Here is a 27,419-nt window from a genome sequence, read left to right as displayed (position 1 = left end):
CAATTCGAAAAACACAGTTAAAGGGTAAATAGGTGTTGAATCACACAGAGCAGGAAAAACTCTGCAGTACTACACTCTATGGTTGAAACTTCCCCAAGTCAGTTGTTGTTAGTTGTTAAAGAAATGAGGAGTGTGATAAACTAACATGCAAAGTCTTTTTGTTTTAGAACTGATCTTGGGTAGCAGTTTTAAAAATTCACCCTCAGGTTAGACTAATATCCTGTTCAGACATTAGTAATTAGATGGAATAAAGACACTTGTTGGAATAACTGTCCATGGATGGGCATAATGATTAAAGTACGTTGGGCCTTTGTTTACTCTGTTCTTTCTGATCGAAGAGGAACGGCTGTTGGCTCAGTTCAGGGCTGTGTTTGGTTTGCTCTGCTTTGCCTGTTCTCATTGGCTGTGAGAGCTGAGTTGTGTAATAAAAGTTCAGGTGTCCAATTTGTTGAGGCAGGCAGACAGAGGAATGCAGAGTCACTACACCACTGAAATACCATACTTAGTCTGGTATTTCATCTTCACCTCAGTGGTTGTTTGATATGGATATGTGTGTTTTTTTATCTCCGACTTCACAGTTGATTTATTGAGCATTTGTCCTCTGATTACAGTCATCGAGTGCCTGGTGGCTGGATAGTTTTGATACATTTCATAGATGGGTAGTCAGTGGGTCCTTGTAATGGTGGGGGACCTAGCATGGTGCTTCAGGCAGCAAGGCCTCCATACTTACAGTGGTTTTCCTTCCACCCCTGCAAACATGAAGAAGTTTCCTAGTAACATAACTGTGAAACCACACTCACCTGAATTGACTTACTAGGACTGCTGAAGAGTAACATTAGCCTTGCTGAATGTCAGAATAAATTTAAATGAGGTTTGTAATTTTTTCACCGCCCTCCCCCCGCCCGCCGTTTCTTACTTATTTTTTTTTTTTTTTTACTATTTTTGACATTCAAGAGGCTAACAATTCATTAAGGGACAAAAATCATTCATTGACAATGAATATAATCATTAGTTGCTGGCCTAGTAAAATTTCAAATACTGTGAATATTAGAGGATTAAATCTGCATTGCCCCCTCTTAGTAATTATTGAACTTTATGTAAGCAGTTGCTCCCCTGACTTATGTTCTAAAGCAGCAGCCATGCAGTGAGTACAGGAAGTTGCTTGCCTGTTTAGAACCACCATAAATAAATTCATATGTCACGTGTTTCTGTCTAATTAGTCCAACCCCCTGTGACAGCATTCTTTTTTCGCTGCTGCTTCTGGCATACTACCACACTGTCACATAATAAGATAATGGATCAGATATGTTACTTTCAGCCAGCTATGCAAATTGTGATGTTAGGTCCTAACATCATAATTTGCAAGGCTTGATTTCAGACAGTTGCAGGATGAGGGTAAGTGAAGAGTTAGGTCAGACATGAACTAACTTATTCTCTGACTGTCAGTGTCATGGCTCTCGTCCGTATCAGACGTTGCAGCTGATTGCTTTTGCGTCACTTGTGTGAAAATTGTCTTCCGGCCCGTGCTTGCTCAGAGATGCGTCTGCTGCCATGCAGCGTTGTTTAGTGTGATACAGAAACGCTATAGAGGAAACCGAGCCTTCTGTTTCTGTGCGTGTCATTCTTTGTCATGCTAATTTCCCCTTACTCAGAGAACTACTTTCAGCAAATGTCTGTGTGCATATGTTGCTTGGAGCTATTGAATATTTACCTCAGTTGGCTTCACCTGCCTAGATGTTTGTTGAAAGCCTTCACTAGGTGTATAGTCTGTTCAGTTAAAATGAATAAACAGGCCAGTCCAGACAGCATTTCACTTGCTTTGTTCACTCTCATGTCTTCTACTGAAAATAAACAGCCACTTCTTTGCTTTTCTGCAAATTTATAGCAGAGTCAGAGAGATATGGCTTCTCTCTTAGCATTTATCTGCTCTAAAGGGGAAAGTTATGAAAATATAAAGCAACATTTTGTGTTTAAACTACTCTGATCTCCTGGGTGTGTTTGGTCACACGCTCATTTTGTCAACTGTTAAATCTTACTTCTCCTTTCTTTTTCAAGTTGCACATGTAAATGAATACACACACACACACGCATATGCAGATATGTCAGTTTTTCTGCTCTCTTACATTATTTCTCAAATTCTGTGGGCTTTGACAGGAAGTTGTGCAAAAATAGCAGACAGGATGCTTCCTTATTCCTCCCCATTATTGTTTACCCTTATCTCTCTCATTCCCTCCTTTCCATCCATTGTGCAAGGCGGTACCAGTGGGCTAGTTAATATGTTTATGAACACAGACACAGCCCTCTCTCAGGACTTCGGAGGCCTGGATACTTTAGAGGCCTGGAAGATGTTACAACATAGAGCAGAGTTTTATTATCGGAGCCTAATGGACAGGTTTGAAAAATTCCAGAGTAGATATGGACAACACTGAGTACCTGTATTATCTGGAGTAATCAGGGCATTGTTTCTGCTTTTGCTTTGAGCCCCACAAATTAAATTCCTTCCACGTAGCTACCTTAAAACCTCACCAGATAGAACAGGAAATGTGGTGGTTGTCTCTGTTCTGAGAGGATCAGGGGGACGTATGTGACCCCTCTTGTAGTTGTGACCTCAGTCTTGAATCTGACATAGTCTTAAGAGCTTCAACTAACAATTACTTTGGTAAATGAAATGTCAAAAAAGTTAAAAATGCTCATAAAAGTTTATGTTTATATGTTCATGTGAGAACCCAGAGCTAAGAAATGAGTGGCATTTTTGTTTGGAAAAGTTAATTACTAATTGTCTAGTCTAAATATTGCTTTACCAACAAATTTGCATGTCACTTGCTGTACACAGTATAGTTTTAATTCTCAATTTTATAACTGTGAAGCCGGCATCAGAAGTTGATTTGTGCCTTCTAACTGCAGCATCTCTAATTAGCTCTCTTCTCTGGTGTTTTGTGAATGACAGAACTGCTGGAGCAGCATATTTCAGCATTTGCTTAACAGCTATTACTTCATCATTGTATCATCATCAAATCGTATTGCCTTTTTATAATAGCTTACAAAATGAAGAATATATTTTAAACCATGTTTTTGCTAACGGGTATTTTCTTCCAAGGTGAGTTAGAATATTTTGCAGATTTTCTTGTTTAATAAACCTTATAAAATGTATTACTATTTTCACATGGTCCACTGCCTGTAAGCCTCTTGTAATTCTGGCTGTAGTTTTATGATAAGTAGACTAGTCAGCAATTTACCTGTGTTCCTGTGTGTGTGTGTGTGTGTGTGTGTGTGTGTGTGTGTGTGTGTGTGTGTGCGTGCGTGCGTGCGTGCGTGCGTTTGTGTTTATGCTGTGGAATAGGACTGATTGAGCTGGCTAAGATATGTTACTTCTACTTACGATGCCAGTATGCTTCTTCAGAAAAGCTTGTCTAACCCCCCCCCAAACACACACACACACACACACACACACACACACACACACACACACACACACACACACACACACACACACACACACGCCTTTCTAATGTCAGATTATGGAGTGATATAGCCTCCTCTGAGACACTGTATTCAAAAAAAAAAAAAAAATAGCCGCCAGACAGAGAGGAGTAGTGGTCTTTCAGTCATAAATGTATAAGCTCATAGAGGGTGATCGCATTTTTCTCAGTCAGTCAGCTGATCCGCAAAAGAAGGCATTGTTATGATGGGAGTTTCCCAGTAGTTTCCAAGTATTCTCTGTGTATATCAACAACCAGCAGAGAGCTGGAAAGACAGACCTGTAGACTGATCCTCACAGATATGAATGCTCTTGACTGTGTGTGTCACCTATATGTTGTGTATGGGGGGGGGCTTAGTTAGGATTACAGTGTCATTCCACCTCTGTGACTCTCCCCAGTCTACCCCTAAGAGATTACAGCTAATCTCAGACTGCTCTGTGTATAGCAACACAACAACTGTAAAAAGCATGGGCCTGCATGTCACTCTCACAACTCAATGTGTGGAGGGCAGCAGTTTATGCCTGATACTAGGAATAGAGCGAGACGTTAAGACCTTCGAGGCTGTGGAAGCAATTTAGCTGCTGGACACATGCACACCCTGCGGTGTCTTGGCGAGGAGTGTAGGAAACTAAGCTTAGCTTGAAATCTGTCATTACTTCACATTGTAATCACTGCGTGAGTTGACGTATAGCGGAGGCTTTAGTACTCATAGTTTATTATTATACTCGACAAGGAACCGTGTCAGACCATAGGCAAGAGCATCTATCATGTTAAATATGGACAAATCATAAATAGAGTTAAGTAATATTTGAGTTTCTTTTTCTTTTATCTTTTTTTCTTTTAATAGAGCTCTTGGGCTTTTGCCTATGTCAGTTGGATCTACTATGACAAAAAATTTGTGTGCGCTTAACTCCATAACACTTAATGAACAGTTGACTGCCAATATTGGTTTGGGGAATTGCAGTGTGCTATCATAGGCAATGAGGATTGGATATAATGTAATGAAGTGTTGAGTTTGAGTACTTGTGTAGATCTTTAAAATCTACGGACAACAGCCATGGGAAATTATCAGTCAACAGTGAAAATCTAAACTAATCAAAGCCAAGTTGTGAGTATTTCAGCCAGAAATACATCAGAATGTAAGTGTCCTGTTTGGATATATGCCTTGACATATTCAAGAAAACAAACACTGTACAGAAGAAGCCACAGATTTGTGTTGAAAAGGGAAACTCAGAGATGGAATTAATGTCCAAGGCAATTACACTGTTATTCATTAAACTGTAACTGTACATTGCCTTGTGAGCTAGTGTATTGTAGGTACAGGTAGTAATTTTGTTATTACCTCTCTTTACTTTAAACCCAGATTGTATTTTTTGGCTCACATTCCTAGTTGTTATTTGGGTATTTGATTGTATTTGAGAATTTATGATGGACTGTAACCATCCTTAATCAGCTATTCTCATGTTTGTGATCAAGAGGATTTATCTTCTGCCTGAGATAATATTGTGGCGTTACACACATCAGCTTCTCTTGCTCTTCCTCCTTTGTGCAGTTTCTCTTTAGGCAGTTCTTTTTTAGTTACTGTATAAGCCTGTCTTAGGTCATAGTTATGAAATGAGGTAGTTGTTGTTGGGTTTCTAAGCCACCATAGGAACAAACCCTGCCTCTGAACCTGTTGATTCAGAAGGCTGCAGTCATCAGTAGGATAAGTTGACGATGCATGCACATTAGCCACGTCTCAGTGTGCTGGTACAGTGAACTGAGTATGTGTGGGTACAAGGGAGGGTGAGAGAGCTAGTGTGTGTGGATGCCGTTTACCAGTTCTTGCTCTTGCTCTTGTGCTGATGGATACTCCACTCAGCTTGTGAGGAGACGGTGTGTCTAGGTGGAAGACTTTCAGTGTGCTGTTTGACAGTCTAATCACTTCTAAGACTCTAAGCTTCAGGATACAACCGTTATTTAAATGATTCTGAAGACCTAAAACATTTTTCACGTTATAAGGACAAAACAAAGCAAGCAAAAACCAAACAAGAAACAAAAAGTATTTAATTTAATTTAAAATAAAGTTTTACTGCTTTGGTGAAGTAATATTACATGGACCGTTAGATGTAGGTAGGGGCTGACTGTATTGTTTTAGTGCTTCTTTTGTTTTTGTCCTGACCGATATGAACATAGACACCCCCCACCCCTTTCTTTTGCCTTCTGAGGGCATAATGGAATTGTGTTATTAGTGTCAGTGACTCAGATGTACCTACTTAAAATATCCGAGTGTTTCTGTGAAACCCATTCGTAAAATCCTACTCCTCTCCAAATTATAGGCTTAGCTGTAGTCTTGTGTTGTTTAATCTGCCCTCCCTCTATTGTTCCTACACACAGCTTTGTATGGTTGTTGGTGTATGACTTTTCATCTTTGTTGTTGTTGTTTTTTTCATGCACGCATGTGCAGTTGTTTGGCTTTCTCTTTGCTTTTGCTCTCCCACAAACACAGGAAAGTTTGTGTGATTTCCCGTGGGCCTAAAGGTAAAAAGTCCTTTTCATTTTTTTCATACCCAACATCTTGTGACCAGCAGGTAGATCACTTCTAAGGCTTTGTTTGACATAATAACCCATGAGTACAAAAGATGGACAAGCTTGTGTCTCTGTCAGGTTAGGTACTGGGAACTGTAAATTTTTCATAGGTGTGATGCAGTTGTCTGTCTACATGTGCTACACAATGTCTACACACTCTGTGAAGGGAAAGGAGCATGTTATCAGAGTAGCAGCTGCAGAGTGTTGGGCTTGGCAGTCAGAGCCCAAAGCACAATCACTGTCGTTATGCATGTAAAACAGAAGAATATGTTTCAGGCTGCAGATATGTACGTATAGTGTGAGTGAAATGCCAGCTGTTATTCATCTCCTGTAGATAGCTGTGTTGAGCACAAATTACTGCCAGAAGTATGTGAGATGGGTAAGTGAAAAATTCACCTTACATATATCCTGTGCAGATAAAGCTTTATCCCTGTCATAGACTGACAACCTATCAAGGGTGTGCCTTACCTCTTGCACAGTATGTTGGATTAGACTTCAGCCCTGTAAGTAGGCTTTCAGACTGTGTTTAAAAAAAAAAAATACATGGGAGTGCGTTGAGGGCGTATGACTTCAGGTACAGATAAATTCATGAAATAACATGCAGGAAGTCCAGTTTGAGACCGAGCACTTTAAGTGTGAAGGAACATCACATGTCAAAATGCTTCTCTGATCATGTTAGACAAGATTTTATATCTCTGGAAAGTTATCAAAATGACAGTTATTTTATCTTTAGTCTCACTGATCGCATGATAAAACAGCAGAAATGTGCTATTTGCTTTACCAAATAATCTGCCAGGATTGGCCAACACAGCATCTTGCATTTGATCCAGGTTCAGCTTTTTTGCCGGACAGTGGAAAAGCTTGCATTTTTTTGAGATTGGAGTGATCTCATATAAATTAATGAGGGGTCATGTGTTTTTTTGTTTTTTTTAAGGAAACAGTTAATCTGATTGTAGCCTAACCCTCATCCACCTGCATAAAGGCATCATGGTGCATACATACTAGACAAGGCGGTTGGTTTCAGATTGAAATGGAATGTCGCTTGCATACATTGTGGTGAAACTGCTCATTAAGGACAGCCTTTCACCACTTTTTCTGAATAAGACATTGCATTACTACTAAGTTTCCTAGAAATTATTTTTTTTGGCCAGTTGTAGTTAGGAAGGAAGGCAAGATGCTGGTGTGGGTGGTGGATTAGATGATTAGGCTAGCAACTGTCCTGTTTATTGCTCTGTAGTTTACTATTAATTGTGCAGCATGAATTGGCTTAAAGCAAAACATGGACTGCACCAATTTTCATCTGGATTCTCATTTTCTCAGGTCAAGATAAATCTGATAAGTCATTTGAAAGATGCTATAAAACTGGGAATTTTCTTTTTCTCTGATGGTGGTTTTATCTAATATTTTTGAAAGGTGCTACATTTGGCTTGAAGCTTGAGTTTGAGAAGACAGAAAAAGAGTTGCAAAAAGAGAGACATGGCAACAGTGGCCTCCCTTGTTTTAAGTAGAGGTGGGTGGGGGTGGTTGAATTTTGTGTCTCCATTAACAACAGTAGCACAAGGAGCAGTCATGCAGCAAACATGCCCCACTTGGACTGACATACAATCATAATATCTCTCACACATAGACAGTCAGTGCACTCAAAAGGACCTTGAGTCAGTAGGTCAGTGAGGCGTGTAGGAGCATTAAAAAGTGCAGCTTAGAGAAGATCGGTTGTGAAAGAATTGGAAGACGTCCAGTTCAGCGTGGCATTGTGGAGACGCTGATCCCTGACTATTCGAACCTCACAGGACTGATAAAAAATCTTTCCTTTGCTGTTTTTAGGGGTCTTTACTTTTGTCTGTTTCTTTTACTCTCTTGTGTCTCAGTGTTTGTGTTCTTCCTGGTCTCAGGTCGCTTGGAAGTTGTAAATGACTTGACCTATGTCAACAGGCAGGGTTCCTCTGAAACAATGACTACAACATTATCGCACTCTGCTCTATTAATGTTCAAATGAGCATTATAGGGCAAAGTAAACGCTTAAAAATAGGAGGTAACTAAGTAGCTTTGTGAGTGTGTCATACGTCAGAGCTGTTGGCAGTTTCCTGCCTCGGCTGTATGCGTAGGAAACTCTTAAGCTGAGTCTGGGTGTGCCTGCCTAAATACAGCTTCCCCCTGTACAGAGTGACTATGTAGCCATGGCGACGTTGTAAGCAATATTAACTCGGTGTGGTTCACAAGATGTGACCTACACACACACAGGGCTGTATCACCACAGTCATCTTTTTCTTCAACTTAATGTTCAGCGGTCATAGGTTTTCAGATATAAAATCCAGATGTTGCACCCGCCTTTGTTCAAAGCATATTCAGCAGGAATAATATGCATTCTCCCACACATCCATTACCCTCCATCTCCACCCTCTTTCCCCCTACCGCCACACACTGTACTCTCAGCACCCCCCACCTGTCCTTTCCACACGTTCATGACACCATCACACCCCTCTCCCTCACCTATTCTCCCCTCCACCACCTAGCTCTGTGTCCCAGACCTATTCACACAGTATTAATATCCAGAAATGTTACAACCCCAGTACCACATGTTACCCATTACACATAACAAAACACAAACAGAAATGCGAGTGCAAGAACCACACATCCATCTTAACAGACAGGCCATTTGTTTCCTCTTTATTTTCTATGTATACCACTGCATACTATGGTATAGAGCATATTTCTGTGGTTGTATTTCATGCCCTATACATTTGATGGACAGAATCTTTAAAGCTTTGTAAAAACATTTATAGATTGTCAGGGACCTTGTTATTTTGATTTCTTTTTTTATGATTTAATGCATTCAAATTTCTTTTTTAAAGATTTTTTTTATTTTGTCATTTTGCTTTTTAACAAAAGTTCTTGGCTGCGTTTCTTTTTTTTAGTACATCAGATGGACAACAGATGTTTTTTTTTTTATGTGAATCTAAATAATAAGACCATCAAGACCAAGTGAAACTGCAGGCGAAGCTGAGACAGAATCAAAACCCTCAAAATGTGCTAAACTAACAGAATGTGCTAATTCTTGCCTGGTGATCACTGATAAGCGAATGATGCTGACAAAGCAAATATTTATGTAAATCTAGCTTAACTTTGACTTTAAGACTGCCAGTTCATTCATGTGAACACAGCTGATTGTAAAGGCTTTTGTTTCCAATGCTTCACTACTTCCATCCAGGCGCTATAATCCCACTTTCATAAGAAAATATGAATGTTGCCAACCTAACTAGGGCCTCACAGATTTTAAACAGCTGGCATCATGTCTGATCTCAGTTTGACTTCAGTGGACACATTGGTATTTGTGTCATTAGTGTGGTGTGCTGGGAGCTCTCTGGGAGAACAGGTGAAGTAGTTGAAGTATAAGAAAAAAAGAGATAATACAGGATATAAGATTGACATAATACAATAAAGATGGAATGTTACTCATTTTGTTAATGCAACATAAGGCAGTTACAAGGTATGTCTCATCCTTACCACATTTGTAATATCTGTCTGAAAAATTTTATTTTTTCCATGTGATGGAGCCCAGCTATTAACCTAGTGTGCCTCAATTTTGAATGATCATCTGACAGCTCTGTAAAAGTGGCCAATCTGCTTTCTGCCAGTCTGCACATACTCAGTTTTCGTTCTTGCTCTGATTTGACTAATATCTCTCACCACTCTCAGGACTTGCTGCTTAAATATGTATGCACAGATAGGTGTAGGAATGCACACGCACAGAGAAACATCAGCAACAGCGTGTGACTGGCTCATTATATCACTGTGACAAGCCAGATGCCTCAGCTGATTTGTGTCCTCTTCACAGATAGACAGAGCCCATTCCTGATTGTTGTCATTTTTTCTGCTGCCTTCACGGGCAGTGTAATTATGTTCCCTTTGGAACACCCAGATGTACTGGATGTGTGTCTGGGCGTGTGTGTGGATGTTTAGTAAGGGGCTTTGTGGCACTTCAGGAGCTTTGTCCTGCACAGAACATCGCAAGGCAGCAATCAGTGCACCACCCATGACTTCTTACTTTGGTTAGTGTCCCCTTGCTTGGAACAGTTGCAGCCATGTAGTTTTAATTTTTGATTACACCTGTCGAGAGACTCAAACACAGTTTGTTAGTTATAATCATACGTATCACAGTTTAGCTGATTGAATTTTGGGAAACTCCTGTTTTCTGCAGCTTTTTGTTGGCCTTTATCACAATCAAATGGGGTAATTGGCCTAATTCAGGCCTCTGATTGCCAATTTCCCCAAATATTATTGGACAAGACAATGCAGTGCAGTTGAACATACCTTGTGATAAACAATTAATACTTAATATTGAATTAAAAACAAAACAAAAATGTTTGAAATTCCCAGTGGAGGTGGATGAAACTGCTTCTCTCCCATCTCTTATTCCTAATGTTGTCAGACAGATGTTTCGTTAGATACTTGCAGAGATAGCCAGACACACACTGGCTTGGTCAAATCAGATACAGTCAATGTATGTTCTTGACTGCTTGAATTATTTAAGTAAATTGAAAAAAAGTATCTCCTGTTTTTCTTGAGTAGGTGTCCACATTATGATGTGGCCATTGTATTGAAGTTGCTTGCTTTGGTGAGGTGTTAGTGGCTTGACGTTCACCAAAACTGTAGTAAAAGGGTGTCTGTCAAATACACCGCTTCATCTAATCAACTCATTGTAGCTGATTAGATGAATCAGCTTATTTAACTGGCGGCCTGTGCTTGGGGAGTTTTCTGAGCTGTAATCAAGGAGTTTTGTAGGTTTCGATTTTTGGTCAGCAGTAGAGGAAAACCTTCAGAGCCCATGTAGAGGGAGCTCCCTTTTCTGAAAAATGTATCTAATAATTTGGTTCATAAAATGTCTCAAAATTGAAAAAGGCCCATCCCCATTTCCCCAGATTTCAAGGATATATCTTAAGATATATCTTAAGTCCAGACACCCCCCCCCCCCCCCCCCCCCCCCAAAAAAAGAAAACTGATGCCTGATGATAAATGATTTTTAAAGTAAAGTGAAATGAAGTTGGTTCACTTTTTTTTGATCCACTGTTTAATCAATGAGCTGTTCATTTTAGTGGGTTTGGACAAAATGGAGAAAACATCCAGTCATTTACACGGGGAGAAAAGTGGTGTGTACATTCAATTCCAAACATTAGTATATAGGGAATAATTCAGTTGTGTGTGGACTTTCAGTGCATTATTAATTTTTTTTTCTTCAGAGTTTTGTCTGATGTAATGCTTGATATGTAATGCTATTGTGATCAACTGTGTGAGCGCTTTTATTATTAACTGTACTTGTGGTTTGAAAAGCGGAAATTCCTTCCTCCCCCCGCTATCTCTGTAGCTCTCGTCCTGACACATTCATATTCAGTTTCCCGTGCGATTACCCAGAATCCACTGTACCTGCTATCCCTGTAATCAGAGTGCCTTATTTTCTGTCTCCCTCTGTCTTGGTCCCTACTCTTTACCTCTTACTCTCCTGCTATAGGAGAATGTCCAATTAACTTGTTTAGCTGTGGCAGTTGTAGTAAAAGGACAGCCCACCTTATTGCAGGTGTACAGACATCCCTTGACAAGAGTGCAGGGAATCATAATAACTAGACCAAGGTTGTTGCAAAACCTATACAGTAAATGTTTCTAAAAATATTCCATACCTCTTTTAACAGCTGGGGCTAGAGTTTTGTTAGGCCCTCTGTTTAAATTGTTCACCTGCAAACAGCTGCCTTTGCCTTAAACCTGAAACCTGTATTAGAACGAGGAATTAACACACCAAATCACGCACACATGCATGCACATACTTATGTGGACCCAGGGAACACTGCTGAACAAATGCATAAAATTTCAGGTCCTGAGTTATTGGTTTTTAGAAGACAAAGTGGAAATCAGTTATCCCTGCATGGTATCTGAGAGAAACACATTAAAAGGAAAATGCTAGAGAGAGCTTACTAACCACTTTTTCATTTTTGATACCACAACATTAAGCAAATGCTGATATCATTACCCATTTTATACTAGTTTGGCTCTCCTCAGTCCTCTGCAGCATTGAAGAGGCAATGCCGTGTTTGTGGCTCTGTCTCATTAAATAATGTACCTTAGCTTGTACACCCTTTGAGTTAATCATACATTTAACATTTCAGTGGGTGCCACAGAACGGTTCAGCATTAAATGACACATTTTTTTGCAGTGCAAAACCTGAGTTTTTACAAGTAAACATTGAACATTGTAATAACAAGAGAAACATGTCTGAGCTCCTCCTTGGCACATTTCTTGATGTGATTCTTTATGATTCTAGTGTGCCTTCTAATTATGTTGATGAAAGATGCTATAGTCTGTGCTCTCTTCTGAACTTTTTTGGGGCTCGTGTGAAGATTTTTCACAGCTGAAACAGCCGAGAGCATCTCTTTTGACAGTGGGTTTGCAAAGGGGATAGTGTTGGGTATAGCTTGACACCTAGTAAGCAAGACGCGCATTCACACCAGGGCAGTCTGCGTGATACAAAACAAACATATCACAATGTTTTGCAAAAGAATTGGCAAATCACACAAGGCTAATTTTAATTTGGAGGTGAGAGACAAGGGGCAACATCCCGCGGTCAAACAGAAATGAATCCAAAAAGAAGCAGAGCTTTTGCTTGAATAACAAAATAGAGAACGGATGATCAGAGGACAGAAGGATTTATAGAAGTAGTCACCAGATGTGTTGCTGAGTAGATGGTGTCACTTTACATTTTTGAAAAACTCTTTTTCACAGTTTTTCACAACTTCACAATTTATCAGTAATACAAACCTTAAGGAAGGCATTTTTTTTTTTCAGGAAAGACTGTTCTCAGCACTAGTTTAAGGTTGTGGGTGCTATTGTGTGTGTACAACATTAAACTGACAGCCTCTGCATAGTGCCTCCAGAGAACTGTAGAAGCGCCTATCAGCATAAATGAACTCTTTGACGACCTTGCTTTCACAGTGCATCATTAATAACTATTATGAGGATGAGTTTAGTGTAATTTCCTTTATCAGGTATTGCTAGAGTTTAATGTCTTCCATTATTAATTTAGCAAAACCTGCAGTCACAGTGTTTATGGTCTCCATCTCTGACTCATTCGTTGTCCAGACATGAACATTTCTTTCGTTCAAACTATTCAAAATCCACTGATAAAATTGAATCACACTGTACTGTAGCCTGCCAGTTTATCTTTGCAGCTATACATAGCACAGTAGCTGATAGATGAGATGAAGAAGCAGCAATACTGGAACAACCTGTCATGCTCAGTTTTTCATTTTTGTTTTTTTTTTCAAAACGTAAATTCAAAGGTAATGGAAAATTTTCTACAACTTCTGGAATTTACTAAAATTTTGAAATAGAGAGACTTGAGAAACATTTATTGTCTTTTTTGTTTACAAGCTGAACCACTGAGAGACTAGTTCATCTCTCCTCTTAGGCTTTAGCTCACAACAGGAGAAGGGGAAGCATCTGTGCATTCAGTCTGTTTGTGCAACTTCTTAAATAAGGAGGCTTAATGAATTCCCTGTTCTATGTTTGGCCTTATGACCCCTTGACCCTCAGACCTCCGCAGCTTAGACCATCTCCCGAGGCTGCATGCTATTTGATGTCAGAAACAGGGCGAGTGTTTTGTCCAGACTGATTTGTGTTTTAGGTTATTGACATAGTATAGTGCTTGGAGGTTCATTGAGATTTGTGAAAACAGCATTTTTCTCAATGCTTTGTTTCTCCTTTTTGACAATTAGAGATATTATGATGTTATGTGCTCTTTATGGACCTTGTTTTTCTGTCACTGCTGATTGCTCTGGGCTTCCTGCGGGAAGCATTACTGGGTGTAGCCTGACATCTAGTGGCCAAGATGAGCCGGTGTGTGTTTTCATTATTTAAGATACATTGATACTCTTCTGACCAACTTTTTTGGCAGCTGATGTCTGTTTAATGCTGGTCACCTGCTATTACTTCTTTCCAGTTGTTCTAATTAATGTAATGTAGAATGTCTTTACTCTAATTTAGATATATTCATCTTCTAGAAATGTTAAGGAATAACTGGATGAAGTTACCACAGTGATTTATGAACAGGGTGTCCCTCTATCCTACAGTGAGTCAATCATGAACTCAGTTTCCTGGGTCTGTTTCCTGTCATAAATGATTTCTATCTAATTGATTCTTTCTTTTTTTCTCCCTCCATCCGACTCCCTTCTTGTCACTGCTTTTCCCTGTCGTCCGTTTGATCTCTCTTTCCCCTCTGTGCCATATTTCTCCCGTCCATTCGTTCATCCTCTACAGACATTCAAACGGCTGATTCCTGACGAGGTAGGTTTGTTAAGGCTTTCCGCCATCACCTGTGTGCTTGACTCATCCATCTGTCACTGTGCTCTTTGATAAACAAACTCACCATTATCCATTTAATGTCATGTCACCGTCTGTCTCAAACCTAATCCACCATAACGTGTTTTTTGTCCTGTGCTGTACCCGTGTTGGATGTGCATGCTTTCAAGATGCACACTGACAGCATGAAATGCTTGGCACATAGACCAGCGTTGCCTTTATGTGCCTTCAACAGAAGGGTACCTAAATCACACGTATTGACAAATTACTGTTTTTATGAATCATTATGTCAATATGTGCCAAGATTACATGCACCCTAAAGTTCATGTTTTTCAGTGTTTTTCATTTGGCAAGTATTGGCAACATACCACACAAAGTCATTAAAACCAGAAGGATGGAAACACCCCATTGTTTTTTAAAATTGAGTCATTTTCTGCACCTGACTTTGTGTGGTAATGTTTGTTTGAAAAAACCTTTGATGTCATCCCTATTGCCTCCCATTGTCTCGCATTGTTGAAAGGTTCCTACTGTCATAGAAAATGTAAAATCTCTAATCTAAGGGAGAAATAACCCTTGGATAGTTTCCTTATTGTTCACTTACTAAATATTGACATTGAAAACAGATTCAAAGACAGTAGATACACTTTCAAACGGTGGTTACGCTTTGAAGTTTTTTGCTCTGACCTCTTTCTTCTAACCTGTGTCATGTTGCTTGCTAATCCAGCTGGAGCGTTTCACCAGCATGAGGATAAAAAAGGACAAGGAGAAGCCCGGCCATATGCCAGGTCAGCGTCACTCTTCAGCTGCCAGCTATGAGATCAATGCTCATAGCGCCATGCTGCAGGATCTCTCTGATGAGAACGTCCTGGAACTCTTCGAACAGATGCTGGTGAGAAAGACAATAAACGAATGAAGGAATCACGTGTTTAGTATCTCACCTGAACAGCCATGAAAACTTGTGCTTGGTATATTTCGCTCACAAATACTTAATCACTAGCCGAATAAAAACCCTTCCTGTAGAATTACCTCAGTAACACTGAATGAATTTTGAAAGCATAGTATGATGTGTGTAAGTAATAGAGTATTATCTAGTGATTTTGCTGATCTTAAAATCAGTCAATACAGTACTGATGACATTTTAAGATATATTTTTTGTTTATTACTTGCTTGAGTCCACAGATTTTTCATCATGCCATATATCCTCGTCAAAATAAGTTTATCCCTCTATCCAACTTTTTTTCTTTTTCTTCTTCTCTCCCTTCTCCTGTTTCCCTCCAGTTGGATATGAACCTGAATGAGGAGAAGCAGCAACCTCTAAGACAGAAAGACATTATGATCAAGCGAGAGATGGTCTCCCAGTACCTCCACACATCTAAAGCTGTCAGTACCAAAATGAATATTTCCAATACAGTGTGCTTCAAGGAATTTGCAGTCAGCGACATGCAAGTTTTTTTTTTTTTGGTTTTGGTTAAAATCAGTAGAAGTTACAGAGCATTTACAGGACCTTTATGTGCCAAATTGGCCTATGCTAAATACATAGTGCTACATATGGACCTGTTTTGTCAAATTAACTGAAAAAATTTGCATTAAGCCAGGCAAAACTGTTTTTAAGACTAGGGAAAAAAAAACGTTATCAAATCATAATGTAGATTGTGCAGACCAAGGCCGTACCTTGACTGTCTTTGTTGAAGGATTGGAGGACTGCCATACTCAGTGTGGATATATAATAAACGCTATACAGATGTACTCACTGGCCAACTGTAGAATCAGTAAAATACGGCAACTATCATTATTAAGACCAGCTACCCTTTCAGTGGTGAAATAAAATCAAATATGCCTAAAGCGAGTATCTCAAAGGACCCACATAACCAAGCACAGATGGTTAGTAGAACAGTTCATTTAACTGTGAAATAAGCCTATTAAGAGAAAAATCCTACACACTGTACCCTTTAATTCTGCAAATCAACATTTCAAATTAAGCTTGACTGTTGCCCTCTGTGCTCTCCCGTTGTGGTTTCTCGTGGAAATAAAACCAATTACAGCCTGTAAGAAGACCAATATAAATGCAGAAAATAAAATGATTTTGTGTTTGTGTGCCTGCTGTGTCTGTTTGTTTTTGTTCATTAGGGCCAGAACCAGAAGGAGAGCTCCAGATCAGCCATGATGTACATTCAGGAGTTAAAGTCAGACTACCGAGACACGCAGCTGCTGAGCTGTCTGGAATCTCTACGAGTGTCACTCAATAACAACCCTGTCAGGTAATACACATATACTAGACACATATACTATACACTCAAAATACACAAAAATTATAACAAATTGCAGTGTTTAGACACACAAAGGTGATGCAGACCTATTCATAAAGGCTTTGGGTGCTGCTATACAAGACTCTAATAAATATTGGCATAAAGGGGGGCAAATACACTGAAAAACAATAACAAGCAAATGCAGAAAAAAAAAACCAGTGTCCTAATCTTGTGGTCTTGTCACTTCCAGTTGGGTGCAGAACTTTGGAAATGAAGGCCTGGCTCTGCTGCTGAGTCTGCTTAGAAGGCTACAGGAAGAGAAAGACGAGTACCCGTAAGAAACATATATCACAGAATAGGCAAGTGCACCTTCTAGCAATGTGTTTGTAACACCTTTCTGTTTGCCTGCTTTCTCCTCTGTCAACTAGAATGATGGGAGTGAAATGCCAACACGAAATCATACGATGTCTAAAAGCCTTTATGAACAACAAGGTAAGACACTTGACTGTTTCTTTACTTACATAAAAATACATTATTCTTTCCTTTGTAAATCTTGTAATAATCCTGTAATATATCATATAATAATCTTGTAGAATCATCATTAGCCCATTTTCTGTCCTTGTTGTAGTGTAGCAGTTCTTCCACTAGAGGACATTGTGAAAACAGTGAGACCAGATTAGGTCTTCTCATTACAGTGAATTACAGACATTGATAACCTTAGTGAATGCTTTGAGTTCTTTTTTTTTTTTTTGCAGTGATATGTCTAAACCATGGTAGTCAGTGTAAATCTTTTCAAAATCTGTCATATTGTTGTATTCAGAGTAAGTTTTATCTGTACCAGGAGAGACTCAGATTCTTCTGGTATAAACACTATAGTAACAGTAATAATTTGAACCATGAAAGCTCTTGTCTTTCTCTTGCCCGTAGAAGAGGAACCCTTAAGGACTTCACCTCTTTCTGCTTTCTGTCTTCCTCTTTCCTTTCTCTCCCCTTTAGTATGGTCTAAAATCCATGCTGGAGTCAGAGGAGGGAATTCCTCTGCTGGTCAGAGCCATCAACCCTAATGTGCCTCATATGATGGTGGATGCTGTCAAGCTGCTTTCTGCCATCTCCATTTTGGAACACCCTGAGAGCCTGTAAGCATAAGTGAAAGGTTAACACCATGCCATTTGATAAGTTGAACACAGAAATTGTGGCCAGCTCTTCCCCAGAGTTAAAGGGTGGAGCACAAGTCTAATATGAAGTATTACCCCAATTTACAGTCTTGAACTGCTCCACTGGGTAGCAGCCTAGCACTGACATTAGTAATTGAACGGTTTTCTGTCATATTTCTTTTCTCTTTCACCTGTTTGTCAGGCTCCAGTGAAAACTGTCAAACAGCACAGCAGAATGCACTTTTTCTCTCTGTATAAGTTTTTCACATGGAATGGCAAGTTTTCTATTTAGGTTTTATTTGAATGTAGCTACCTGCAGTAGCATTTTATTTTACGTAACTGTCCTTTTTTTTTTTTTTTTGCAGCCATGAACGTGTTTTGGAGGCCATCACAGAGGAGGCTGAGAGACGGGACATTGAGAGGTTTCAGCCTCTCCTTGCTGGCATGAACAGTCACAACATTGCTCTTAAGGTATACACAAACACACATGTAAACGATCGTAAATTCCCCAGTGCGTTTTTGTTTGACAGACAGCACTACTTGATGCAATCTGCTGACAAATATTGTGTTTTGTATGACAGATGTTGTCTCGCCAGTTAGTCTTGTAAAATTCTTGTAGAATTGTAAAGCTGACTTTACGATGTTGTGTGTGGCAGGGTGGCTGCATGCAGCTAATCAACGCCTTAATCAGCCGAGGAGAGGAGTTGGACTTCAGAATCCATATTCGCTCTGAACTGCTAAGACTGGGCCTGAGAGACCTGCTGACGGTACAGAGAACATTTTTTTTTCTTTCTCTCAAAGTGACTGTCCAACAACACACATTTGCACAGCCTTACTCTTCATGTCTCTCTCACTCTTGATGCCTCTGTCTTGCTGACTGGCTGACTTTAACACTCATATGCTGTAAAAACAGTCTCTCAACTGTCCAAACTCAATGTTTGATTGTCACACCCCTCCTGTCATTCTCCCTCTTGCCTTTTCATCCCTCTCCCTGCAGGAGGTGCGGACAATAGAAAATGAAGAGCTGAGGGTGCAGCTTATGGTGTTTGATGAGCAGGCTGAAGATGACTCTGAGGACCTCAAAGCACGTCTTGATGACATCCGCATTGAGATGGAATATCCTTCCACTGGGAAAAATTGTCTCATCTATAGAAATTCAAGGTCTGCTCTTTGACTTTGAAAATAAAAAGTATCAGCCTGACAAAATCTATAACCTGGTTACAACATAAATTTGCATACTCATAATTTTGTGTTTACAGTACTTTGCTAGCTCGCTGAGCGAGAGGAACAACCTTCACTCTTATTCATGATGAAAAGATATGTATGATTCAGACAGATAGTATATGGAATATGTATATGTATATGTAAGTCCCTGCATAGTAATAATGAGTCAACTATCTACACACACGTTCACTCCTTTCTTCCCCTCTACAAATAATAAGCCAGACCACTTTCGTCCCAGACAGAAGCAATATTTTCATACTTAATAAGCATAAGTTTGCAGTGCAGCAGTTTGTCTGGGGACACTGTAACCCTCTGTAGACATTTTTTAAATTCCAAATTCATCTTTGCCAATTAGCATCTCACAGACAGCAAAACGTCCTACAACTGGTGGATTTTGTCATTCCTCAGCTGCAACTCTGAATGATCTGTTTTCTCTATAAATACACATAAGAGACAGTGCAATTATGACCACAACAACAATAGAAACAACTTGAGATCATTGTGAACACTTTCATACCTGACCATTGTGCGAAAACAGTGGGACAACTGTACCTGAAATAGGTGGCTTAATAGCTTCTTGCTATGCAGTTATGCTTTATCCCAATGGAACGTGTCTATAATGATGTTGTCTTGACCTAACAAAGATGCACATTTAAAGGGAATGATGCTGAAGATGTTTCATCTCTATCACACAATGTATACTGTTTTCAGCAAGTCAGTAAAAAGGAAGCTGACCTTACTGGATTGTAAGTGTTTGTCTCAAAAATGGCTCAAAAACTAATTTCACCAGCTGCTGTAATTCCTCTTGCAGCTTTTGACATGCAGTTACACTTTTCAACACCAGGTGTCTCCCGGGGCACCCAATACAGTGTGCTTACAGTGATAAGATCAAATGAATTTTGAAAAAACAAACATACCTGTCTGATATAGCTGATTAGGGTCGTTGTGTAACACATTACATCGCACTGTCTCTACATAGATAGCGTGTGTCTGACTTGTATGTCACTGAAATTCTGCACTGCACATATGACAGTGTTCACATTGGTCCAAGCCTTGTATAAGTCATGTATGCAGGAAATAACGATGCAAAACTATTCAGAGTTGTCTCTGATAATTTACTATAGCGACTGTTGAAGATGTTGTGTACGGTGTATTTTATATTTGTCTGAACCTCTTGACTCCATTGTGTTAATTGAGCCTTAACTTGATTTGCTTCAATGATGTGAGGGAACTGTTTGAGATTCTTGTCAACACTGTGAAGGACTCCAAAGCGGAGAGCTACTTCCTGTCCTTGATGCAGCACCTGCTTCTGATCCGTAATGATTATTTGTCCAGGTAGGACACACGCACATACATACACTCTCACATGCCAATACTCACTTACACATGTTGCGGCTCACACGTTCAGATCTTCACACAGCTGATATGTTGATATAATATTATTTTGTAATAAGAGACTAGATACTGTATCATGAGGTTTTTACTCACCACTGCTGTCATATTATTGTGATTCAGTCATCTTTTGTGAGTAATAAAAAATAGAGTAAGGCTAATTCTAAAATAAAATCTTAATGATGGGGTGTGTTTAAATTAAATGAGAAGAAAAATGAATGGCTCTGTTTAATCATATTATCACTTACCCTTCAGTGTAAAGGTTACACAACTACAATCACCCAGAGTCAGTGTAATCTTTACACAGCATATACAGACTCAGTATCCTGAGGTGGAAAGAGGAAAGCTGCATTTAGCACAATGGAAATCTGTCAGTTCCTCCATCGTACCTGTGCAGCTGTGTAAAAAGGAGAACTTAGGAAAAAGTTCAATTTCTTTCAGTTCCCTCTCTTCATTCATCTCTCCCTCCCCCTAGTCCTTCCCTTCATTTGCTGTTTGTTTTCTCAAGCATCATTCCAAAGCTGTGAGATTAATACAAGCCAAGAAGTCCAATTCCATTTTAATAGAGATGAGCACCATCACCTCTTATCACTAGAAATATGCTAATGTCTCTCCTTGTGTCTTCCAAAGTCCTTGGGGGTTTAGCTGGGGAAACAGAGGAGAAAAGAAGAGAGAATGATTGAATGACAAGATGGGAGTAGATAGTGTGCACGCATTTACACACATGTAGTATGTCCCCTTTCACACTCAACAACACAAAAGGGAAGAATTTTCTTTATGTAATATCACAAACAATGGGCAAAGTGCACAAAAACAAGCATGCATTCACATACTCAAATTGAGTTAGTTGTGTTGTCCGGTGTTGTCTTGATGGTATCAGACAGGCAGGAAATTGTGTTGTATTTTTAGCACAGTTTGGGGAATAAATTGTGAGGGTGGAAAAGGTAGGCTGGCCCAAAAGAACTGCTCCCAGTTGAAGTATTTTTATCCCCTCTCCTATCTCTTCCGTCCCTCCTTTTCTCTAATCCCGCTTTCTCCATCCAGGTGATCCTGTGGAACACAATAGGGGTGGTCTGTAATGGACTCCACAGAGAGACAGGAAGTGAGGGTGGGTGGGAGAGCTGTAGAGTGGCAGAAAATACAGCTTGGTAATTACAGAGATGAAAAGAGAGGGGAGGTGGAGGGCGAGACAATAATGAAGAAGAAATTGAGAGTTGAGGTAAATTGCTAGGTAGATGTTGAGAGAATGAGGGAAGTAGGTACAGGGAATGGAAGGGTTAGCATTTGTGTGGGAATGAATGAAAGAGTACCTGCTGCTTTGCTCTTTTTTTATTCTTGGTCTTGCTGTATTAAAGTCTCAAGTTGAGATGGAGTCCAAAGAATTTACACAAATGCACTCATATGAATGGTCATACTTACAGTCCTACACATTCATAGGCCGTCAAGGGCTTAACAGATGTAGACATCTGTATATTTAGGTTAGGATTTGTCAAAATGTAAATAACTTATGCCTGCCAACCAACTGTTTCCTAATATACCTAATATCCACCTTTAATGTGTTTGGAATTTAATCTGTTCTCATGAAAAGTGTCAAATTTAGGATGTAGTCAAATACAAATCTATTTCACTCTGACTCAGTTCTACAGAAGGACACTAGATGTCTCTCTCGCTCCATGGATAAATCTAAGCTTTAGGGAAAAAAAAAACTTGAAGTATAGTGAAGGATTGGAATAAGTGTTAGACAAAGGCAGGGTGACTAAGAGAGACGGGGGGGAGGGAGGGAGGGAGACAGAATAAATAAAGTGTTGAGTTTGTGACTCTGGCAGCATCTAATGGGGTCACGGAATAAGACACCTCCAAAATTGAGTGTCTGTGTGAAGCTGCCTTGATCGGACCGGGCGCTGGACATAGACCAGCACAGTCTCACGAACACAGTTACTCACAATCAATCTTTGTGACAAAAAAACTCAGACTGTCATGCTCACACAGACAGCCAATCTCAGTTGCAGACAAAGACAAAGTTACAAAGCATGTGTGTTCACACATTTATCTGAACAAATGAACCCACTTGCTCTTTGTCAGTCCCTTCCTATGCTCACATAATGTGCCAGATTTCTTGTTAATGTAGAATGCACTGGTATTGTAAAGTACATACATAGGCAATATTTGTCATTGTGGACATAACATACAAAGTATGTTGCTCATTCTCTCTTTTTTCCCCCAGCAACACATATTAACTCTCTCTTCTTGTTACCCTCCTTCCATCCTTCTTGTCTTATCTTCTCCCTCCAAATCCACCTCTCTGTAAATCCGTCACTCCGTCACGTCTTTCCCGCAGGCCTCAGTACTACAAGTTGATAGACGAGTGTATCGCTCAGATCGTGCTTCACAGGAATGGAGCGGACCCTGACTTCAAGTGCCGTCACCTTCGTCTCAACATTGAAGGCTTGATAGGTCAGTTGTTTGACCAGAGCACACACATGATTGAGTCTTTCCCTTCCTCTCTCTAAGTGTATATGGTGCCTTTTCACCCATCATCCAACACTCAATCTCTCACTCATCATTTGGAGCTATACACAGTCACAGAATACACAGGTGCCAGAAAAATCACTGTTACACAGTACTGTGTGTGTTGAAGCTTTCAGCCATATTTCACTACCCCTACCCTACTGTGTTGCTGTCAGTGGGAACATAAAAGCCCTATGTGATTTAATTTAAGTGAATTAGGCCATAATAGATGTCACATTTTCTGTCTACATTTTTGACAAATGTGCAGTGGCCCATAAACACCACAAGGTGCAGCCAGAGAGGGAGAATGCATTAGTGTTGGCTAAATTGCACTACAGGTTTTACAGTCTTATGTCGGTGGTATAAAATGAATTTTATCAGGAGTATAAAAGCTTTGTCAGTCAAAACAATCCCAGAAGGTTGGTTAGATGGTTACTTTCAGGCTTTGGTGGTGAATTGACTAATAAAACGAAAGTCAGCAGCGCCCAGGTACATGTGTCTGCAAACATTTTCTATGTTTTGTGCCTATGAGGATGACACAAAATCCCTGTGGGCTACAGGGGGTGACACAGACCTTTCTATGCGGATCAGGAAAGCATTATGATAGCCACTGATCCATGTCATCTCCTGTCACTCACTCTGTCGACAACAAACCTAAAACCTAAAATCCTGCATTTTCACCAGAATATTAGTGTGGTTTTCTCTGGTGAATGTCCGTATAGATTTTGTGAACTTGAGTGACAGCTCTGAATGTTGACTAGGAAACACCTGCTGACTATTGTAAACTGAACCGGAGAGGAGTTGGAGGTGCAGGCCATGTCTCAAGAGTTCAATACTCCTTTATGGCAGGTCTCCGTTTCTCACCGCAGGAGGCTCTAATTGCACTGCTTCTAAATGCGTCCTGACACACACACACACACACAGGCTGGCTGGCCTCCTTTAAGACTGCCAGAGTTATTATCGGTGGAAAGCAGCCCAATTCTGCCCTGCATGCATTATTTAGTGTTTTTCTTTGAACTCTGAAATTCAGCACAGTTTTTTCCCCACATTCTGTCTCCCTTAGTGCTCTCTATTCGAAGTTTGTCCCATTTAGCCCAGCCACCATGACAGAAGTAACCCCCCCCCCCCCCCCCCCCCCCACCCCCCCCATTACACATCCAATAGCCATGTAAACTCATACACAAATGCACACTCTGAAATTGTATGTGGGTTGGCATAATTTTGCGAGGCTCCTTCATCCGGCAAAACCTTCTCTTTCACAAAATAGAATTCTTATTTTGCTCTGCCTTGCTTACTAGCTTATCTAGATATACAGAATTTTTTCACTTTTTCCACTAGCCATATTTCCATTGCAGCTGAAGACTCATACTTTATCTCACAATCTGTATGATACACTTTTCTGTGAGTTTGTGTAATTTCTTCATTTTCTATTTTAGCTTTTCACAGCTTTTCTATCTCACAATCCCCCTCCTGGGCATCATGATTAGCTGTCTTTGATCCAGCGACTTTGTGGCATTCATCTTCATGTTAATTAGCTCCTTTACTGCACATGCTCGCCAAGCCCTTTGGCACTGAACCACCTGTAGACCCTGCAATTATTCTGTAAAAGTACCCCGTTGGTCAGTCTGTGTCCTTCTCACCCTGTCCTCTGCCAAGCAGAATCTCTGATAATGGATTACTCCCAGACTTTTACATGGTCTTTCTTTTATTTTTTTTCACAGTCTTTCAGAAAAAGAATAGGCGAATCTAAGAATTTGAAAAACTGGTGTGAGTTGTACAGACGGGTCACAAAGAAAACGAAAAACCTGAAAAATGAGTGGAGGATGACAGTGCCCCCCATCCACAGGGCATGAGCGGTCACTGAATGCTTTGATGAGTATGAAAAAGATGTGAATCATATGCTATGGCCCTCACAGTTACCAGATCTCAACCCAATTGAACACCTATGGGAGATATTGGACTGTCGTGTTACACAGCGCTCTCGCCCATCATCATCAAAGCACAGAATCAGGGAATATCTTTTGGATAAATGGTGTTTCAGCTCTCCAGTAGAGCTCCAGGGGCTTGTTGAATCAATACCAAGGTTCATTGAAGCTGTTCTGGTGGCTCATGTTGGCCCAACACCTTACTAAGACACTTCCTCAAATTTGTCACCCATCTGTATTTTGTATAGAAGGAAATTTGTACTCCCACCTCTCTCACATACACACATAGTCAGACTAAGGTATATTCTTTGGAGGCTTTAAAGGTAATGTGTAGAAGAATCACGCAACAGATATCATCCTGTTGTAAGGAAATGCCTCCACAATTGTGTCAGGTTTTGACTTTACATAGTGTGATAAGTGGAAAAACAGGAAGACAGATAGGACGACTGTTTTGTGTGTGTGTGTGTGTGTGTGTGTGTGTGTGTGTGTGTGTGTGTGTGTGTGTGTCTGTGAATGTGTGCACACAGCATGTGCCAGACTGAAAGGTGCAATGTCTTCACGGCCAAATGTGTGCAGGTGCATTGTCTGAAACCCTTATCTTATCCACCACCTTTTTTCCTCTCTCATTTTTCCTTTCTTCTGTCCTTTCTTTTTTTTTTTTTTTTTGTCCACAGACAACATGGTGGACCAGACCAAGGTGGAAGCCAGTGAGGCCAAGGCCACCGAGCTTGGGAAGAAGGTGAAATACACAAATTTATTCACTTAGAAAATCATGAATTTACACATACGCAAATAATAGCTTGCCACGCGCACAGACATATTTACTCGTCAACCCAGAAGCATACACACTATACACTAGTAGTCATATCGACACAAAAGAAGATTATGCGTTGTAAAAGCTAAAATCTCCCCCGATACACACAGACACATCAGGGATCATAATGAAATTCTGTGCGACCAGTGTCTGGCTGACATGGGATGACAAATGAGAAAAAGGGAGGAACAGAGGATGACTAAGAGAATGAGAATACATGTCTGACAGCCAACCAACAGACAAATAATCTTGCAGGCTAACAAAAAAACACAGACACATTCACGCAGGGGGGTAAATGCCTTGATTGCGGTATGCTCCTACCCCGATGTTTCTGTCCGAGTGACAGGATAATTGCAAAGAGGGAGGCGAAGCTAGCCTTCATACTGGCACACATAAAGACACACACTCTCACAGAGGATCATATCCATTTAATGCAATTACAGCCACACAAGTACACATTACATGAACACACTTGGATTCATTTTTGTTGACCACACACACCATAGTGCTAGTTGTGCATGATGGGATAATTGCAGGAAGTCTCTTTGGCAGGAATTAAGGATGAGGCTGTCAGGATGCTGACAGCGAGAGTAACGGATCTGCTGTCTGCAAATTAAACAGCCATGTGTGTCTGTGTGTTCATGTATTCATCTGTTTAAATACCCTTATCCTGTTTGTCAAGTGACGGAGAAGAAAAAAAATCCTTGAAAATGTATGAAAGTTAGAATTATTAAAACTGGGGGTAAAATGTTTCTGTAGCTCCTTTTTTTTTTCTTTATGGACATGAAGTCTTTAAAATGGAAGTGAGAAGTGAGCTCATACAAGTGCACTGAAGCATCCTAACTCAATAACTGACACTAATTTGCAGTGTAAATTATACAATGAAACTGAAAGCACTAGACTGCAGGAAATGGTTTCCACAGGTCTTTGAGATATGGAAACTGCTGCGGCCTCAAGAGTGAGACTAAAAGCTTATGCACACAAACACACTTTGGTCCCATATCTCATTGGAGAGCCCTGGTGTTTTGGTAGCTTCAGGATTGAATTGTTTTACAGAATGTTGTACTTCTCCTCAATTATCCTTTAAATGACTTGTTTATAAAATTATTTGGCCTTTGAAGACTTTCTCGCTCAACCTTATTCCTGTAGGAGAGCCCCTTCTGAAGTGCAGCAATGCCATATCCATTTTATTTAGACTTTATTTTATAGCAAGTATGCTTGTTTGTTACAAAGTTATGGGCAGGGAACTCTGCTTTATTAGACAGTTTTCTAGTCTCACATTATGGCTGATGTCAAGCACAGAACAGAATTTTCCTATACTCATTCATTGGATTATTATTGTTTAGTATTGAATTTATATTTTTGAAATTTATTATTCAGTCACTCCAAAACAACATCTGTTTTTTTTCCCACAGTATATTACTTTATGCCCACTACCTTTTTATTTTTGTATCTAGAAGTTTTCTAAATAAAGGGGAAGAGATGTGTTTGCCAGGTGCGTGTGCCTGTCAGTGGCGGTACTGCACAAGCAAACGTTGCACACAATTAGTTGAATCTTCATTTCAGAAACCTACCTTGGCACAATGGTACAGTTTCTGTCCAGTCAGGTTACTAATGGGATATTTTTTAGCATCCGAGTGAAATCTGAAAACAGACACTGCCCTCAAGATAATGACCCTTGTAAACTGAAAGCTATACGAAAATTGTTAAATCACCAGAAATGGTCCCTAACACCTAACACTGTCTCTCCCTCCCTGTGACCCTTC

The 27,419-nt window shown here is 40.0% G+C and overlaps 1 protein-coding gene across 2 annotated transcripts in view; it reads left to right on the top strand.

Moving 5' to 3' along the window:
• The window catches only part of LOC121188953 (protein diaphanous homolog 1-like), an 89,630-nt gene that overhangs the window by 4,980 nt on the left and 57,231 nt on the right, over positions 1–27,419 (top strand). Inside the window, exons 2-14 of one of the 2 annotated variants that reach the window (XM_041048902.1) lie at positions 14,349–14,375; positions 15,115–15,279; positions 15,669–15,770; positions 16,518–16,648; positions 16,887–16,970; positions 17,065–17,128; positions 17,633–17,772; positions 18,156–18,261; positions 18,447–18,557; positions 18,788–18,906; positions 20,233–20,349; positions 22,745–22,860; positions 25,514–25,578. In XM_041048902.1, coding sequence (XP_040904836.1) covers positions 14,349–14,375; positions 15,115–15,279; positions 15,669–15,770; positions 16,518–16,648; positions 16,887–16,970; positions 17,065–17,128; positions 17,633–17,772; positions 18,156–18,261; positions 18,447–18,557; positions 18,788–18,906; positions 20,233–20,349; positions 22,745–22,860; positions 25,514–25,578 — 1,347 coding nt within the window. The remainder of the gene's footprint in view (positions 1–14,348; positions 14,376–15,114; positions 15,280–15,668; positions 15,771–16,517; positions 16,649–16,886; positions 16,971–17,064; positions 17,129–17,632; positions 17,773–18,155; positions 18,262–18,446; positions 18,558–18,787; positions 18,907–20,232; positions 20,350–22,744; positions 22,861–25,513; positions 25,579–27,419) is intronic. The other variant, XM_041048904.1, reaches the window with a different exon arrangement.

This window comes from Toxotes jaculatrix, chromosome 10 (assembly GCF_017976425.1).
Source record: "Toxotes jaculatrix isolate fToxJac2 chromosome 10, fToxJac2.pri, whole genome shotgun sequence".
NCBI lineage: Eukaryota > Metazoa > Chordata > Actinopteri > Toxotidae > Toxotes > Toxotes jaculatrix.
Note: the sequence above shows the minus strand (reverse complement) of the source record. Positions and strands in the feature narration are given on the sequence as shown.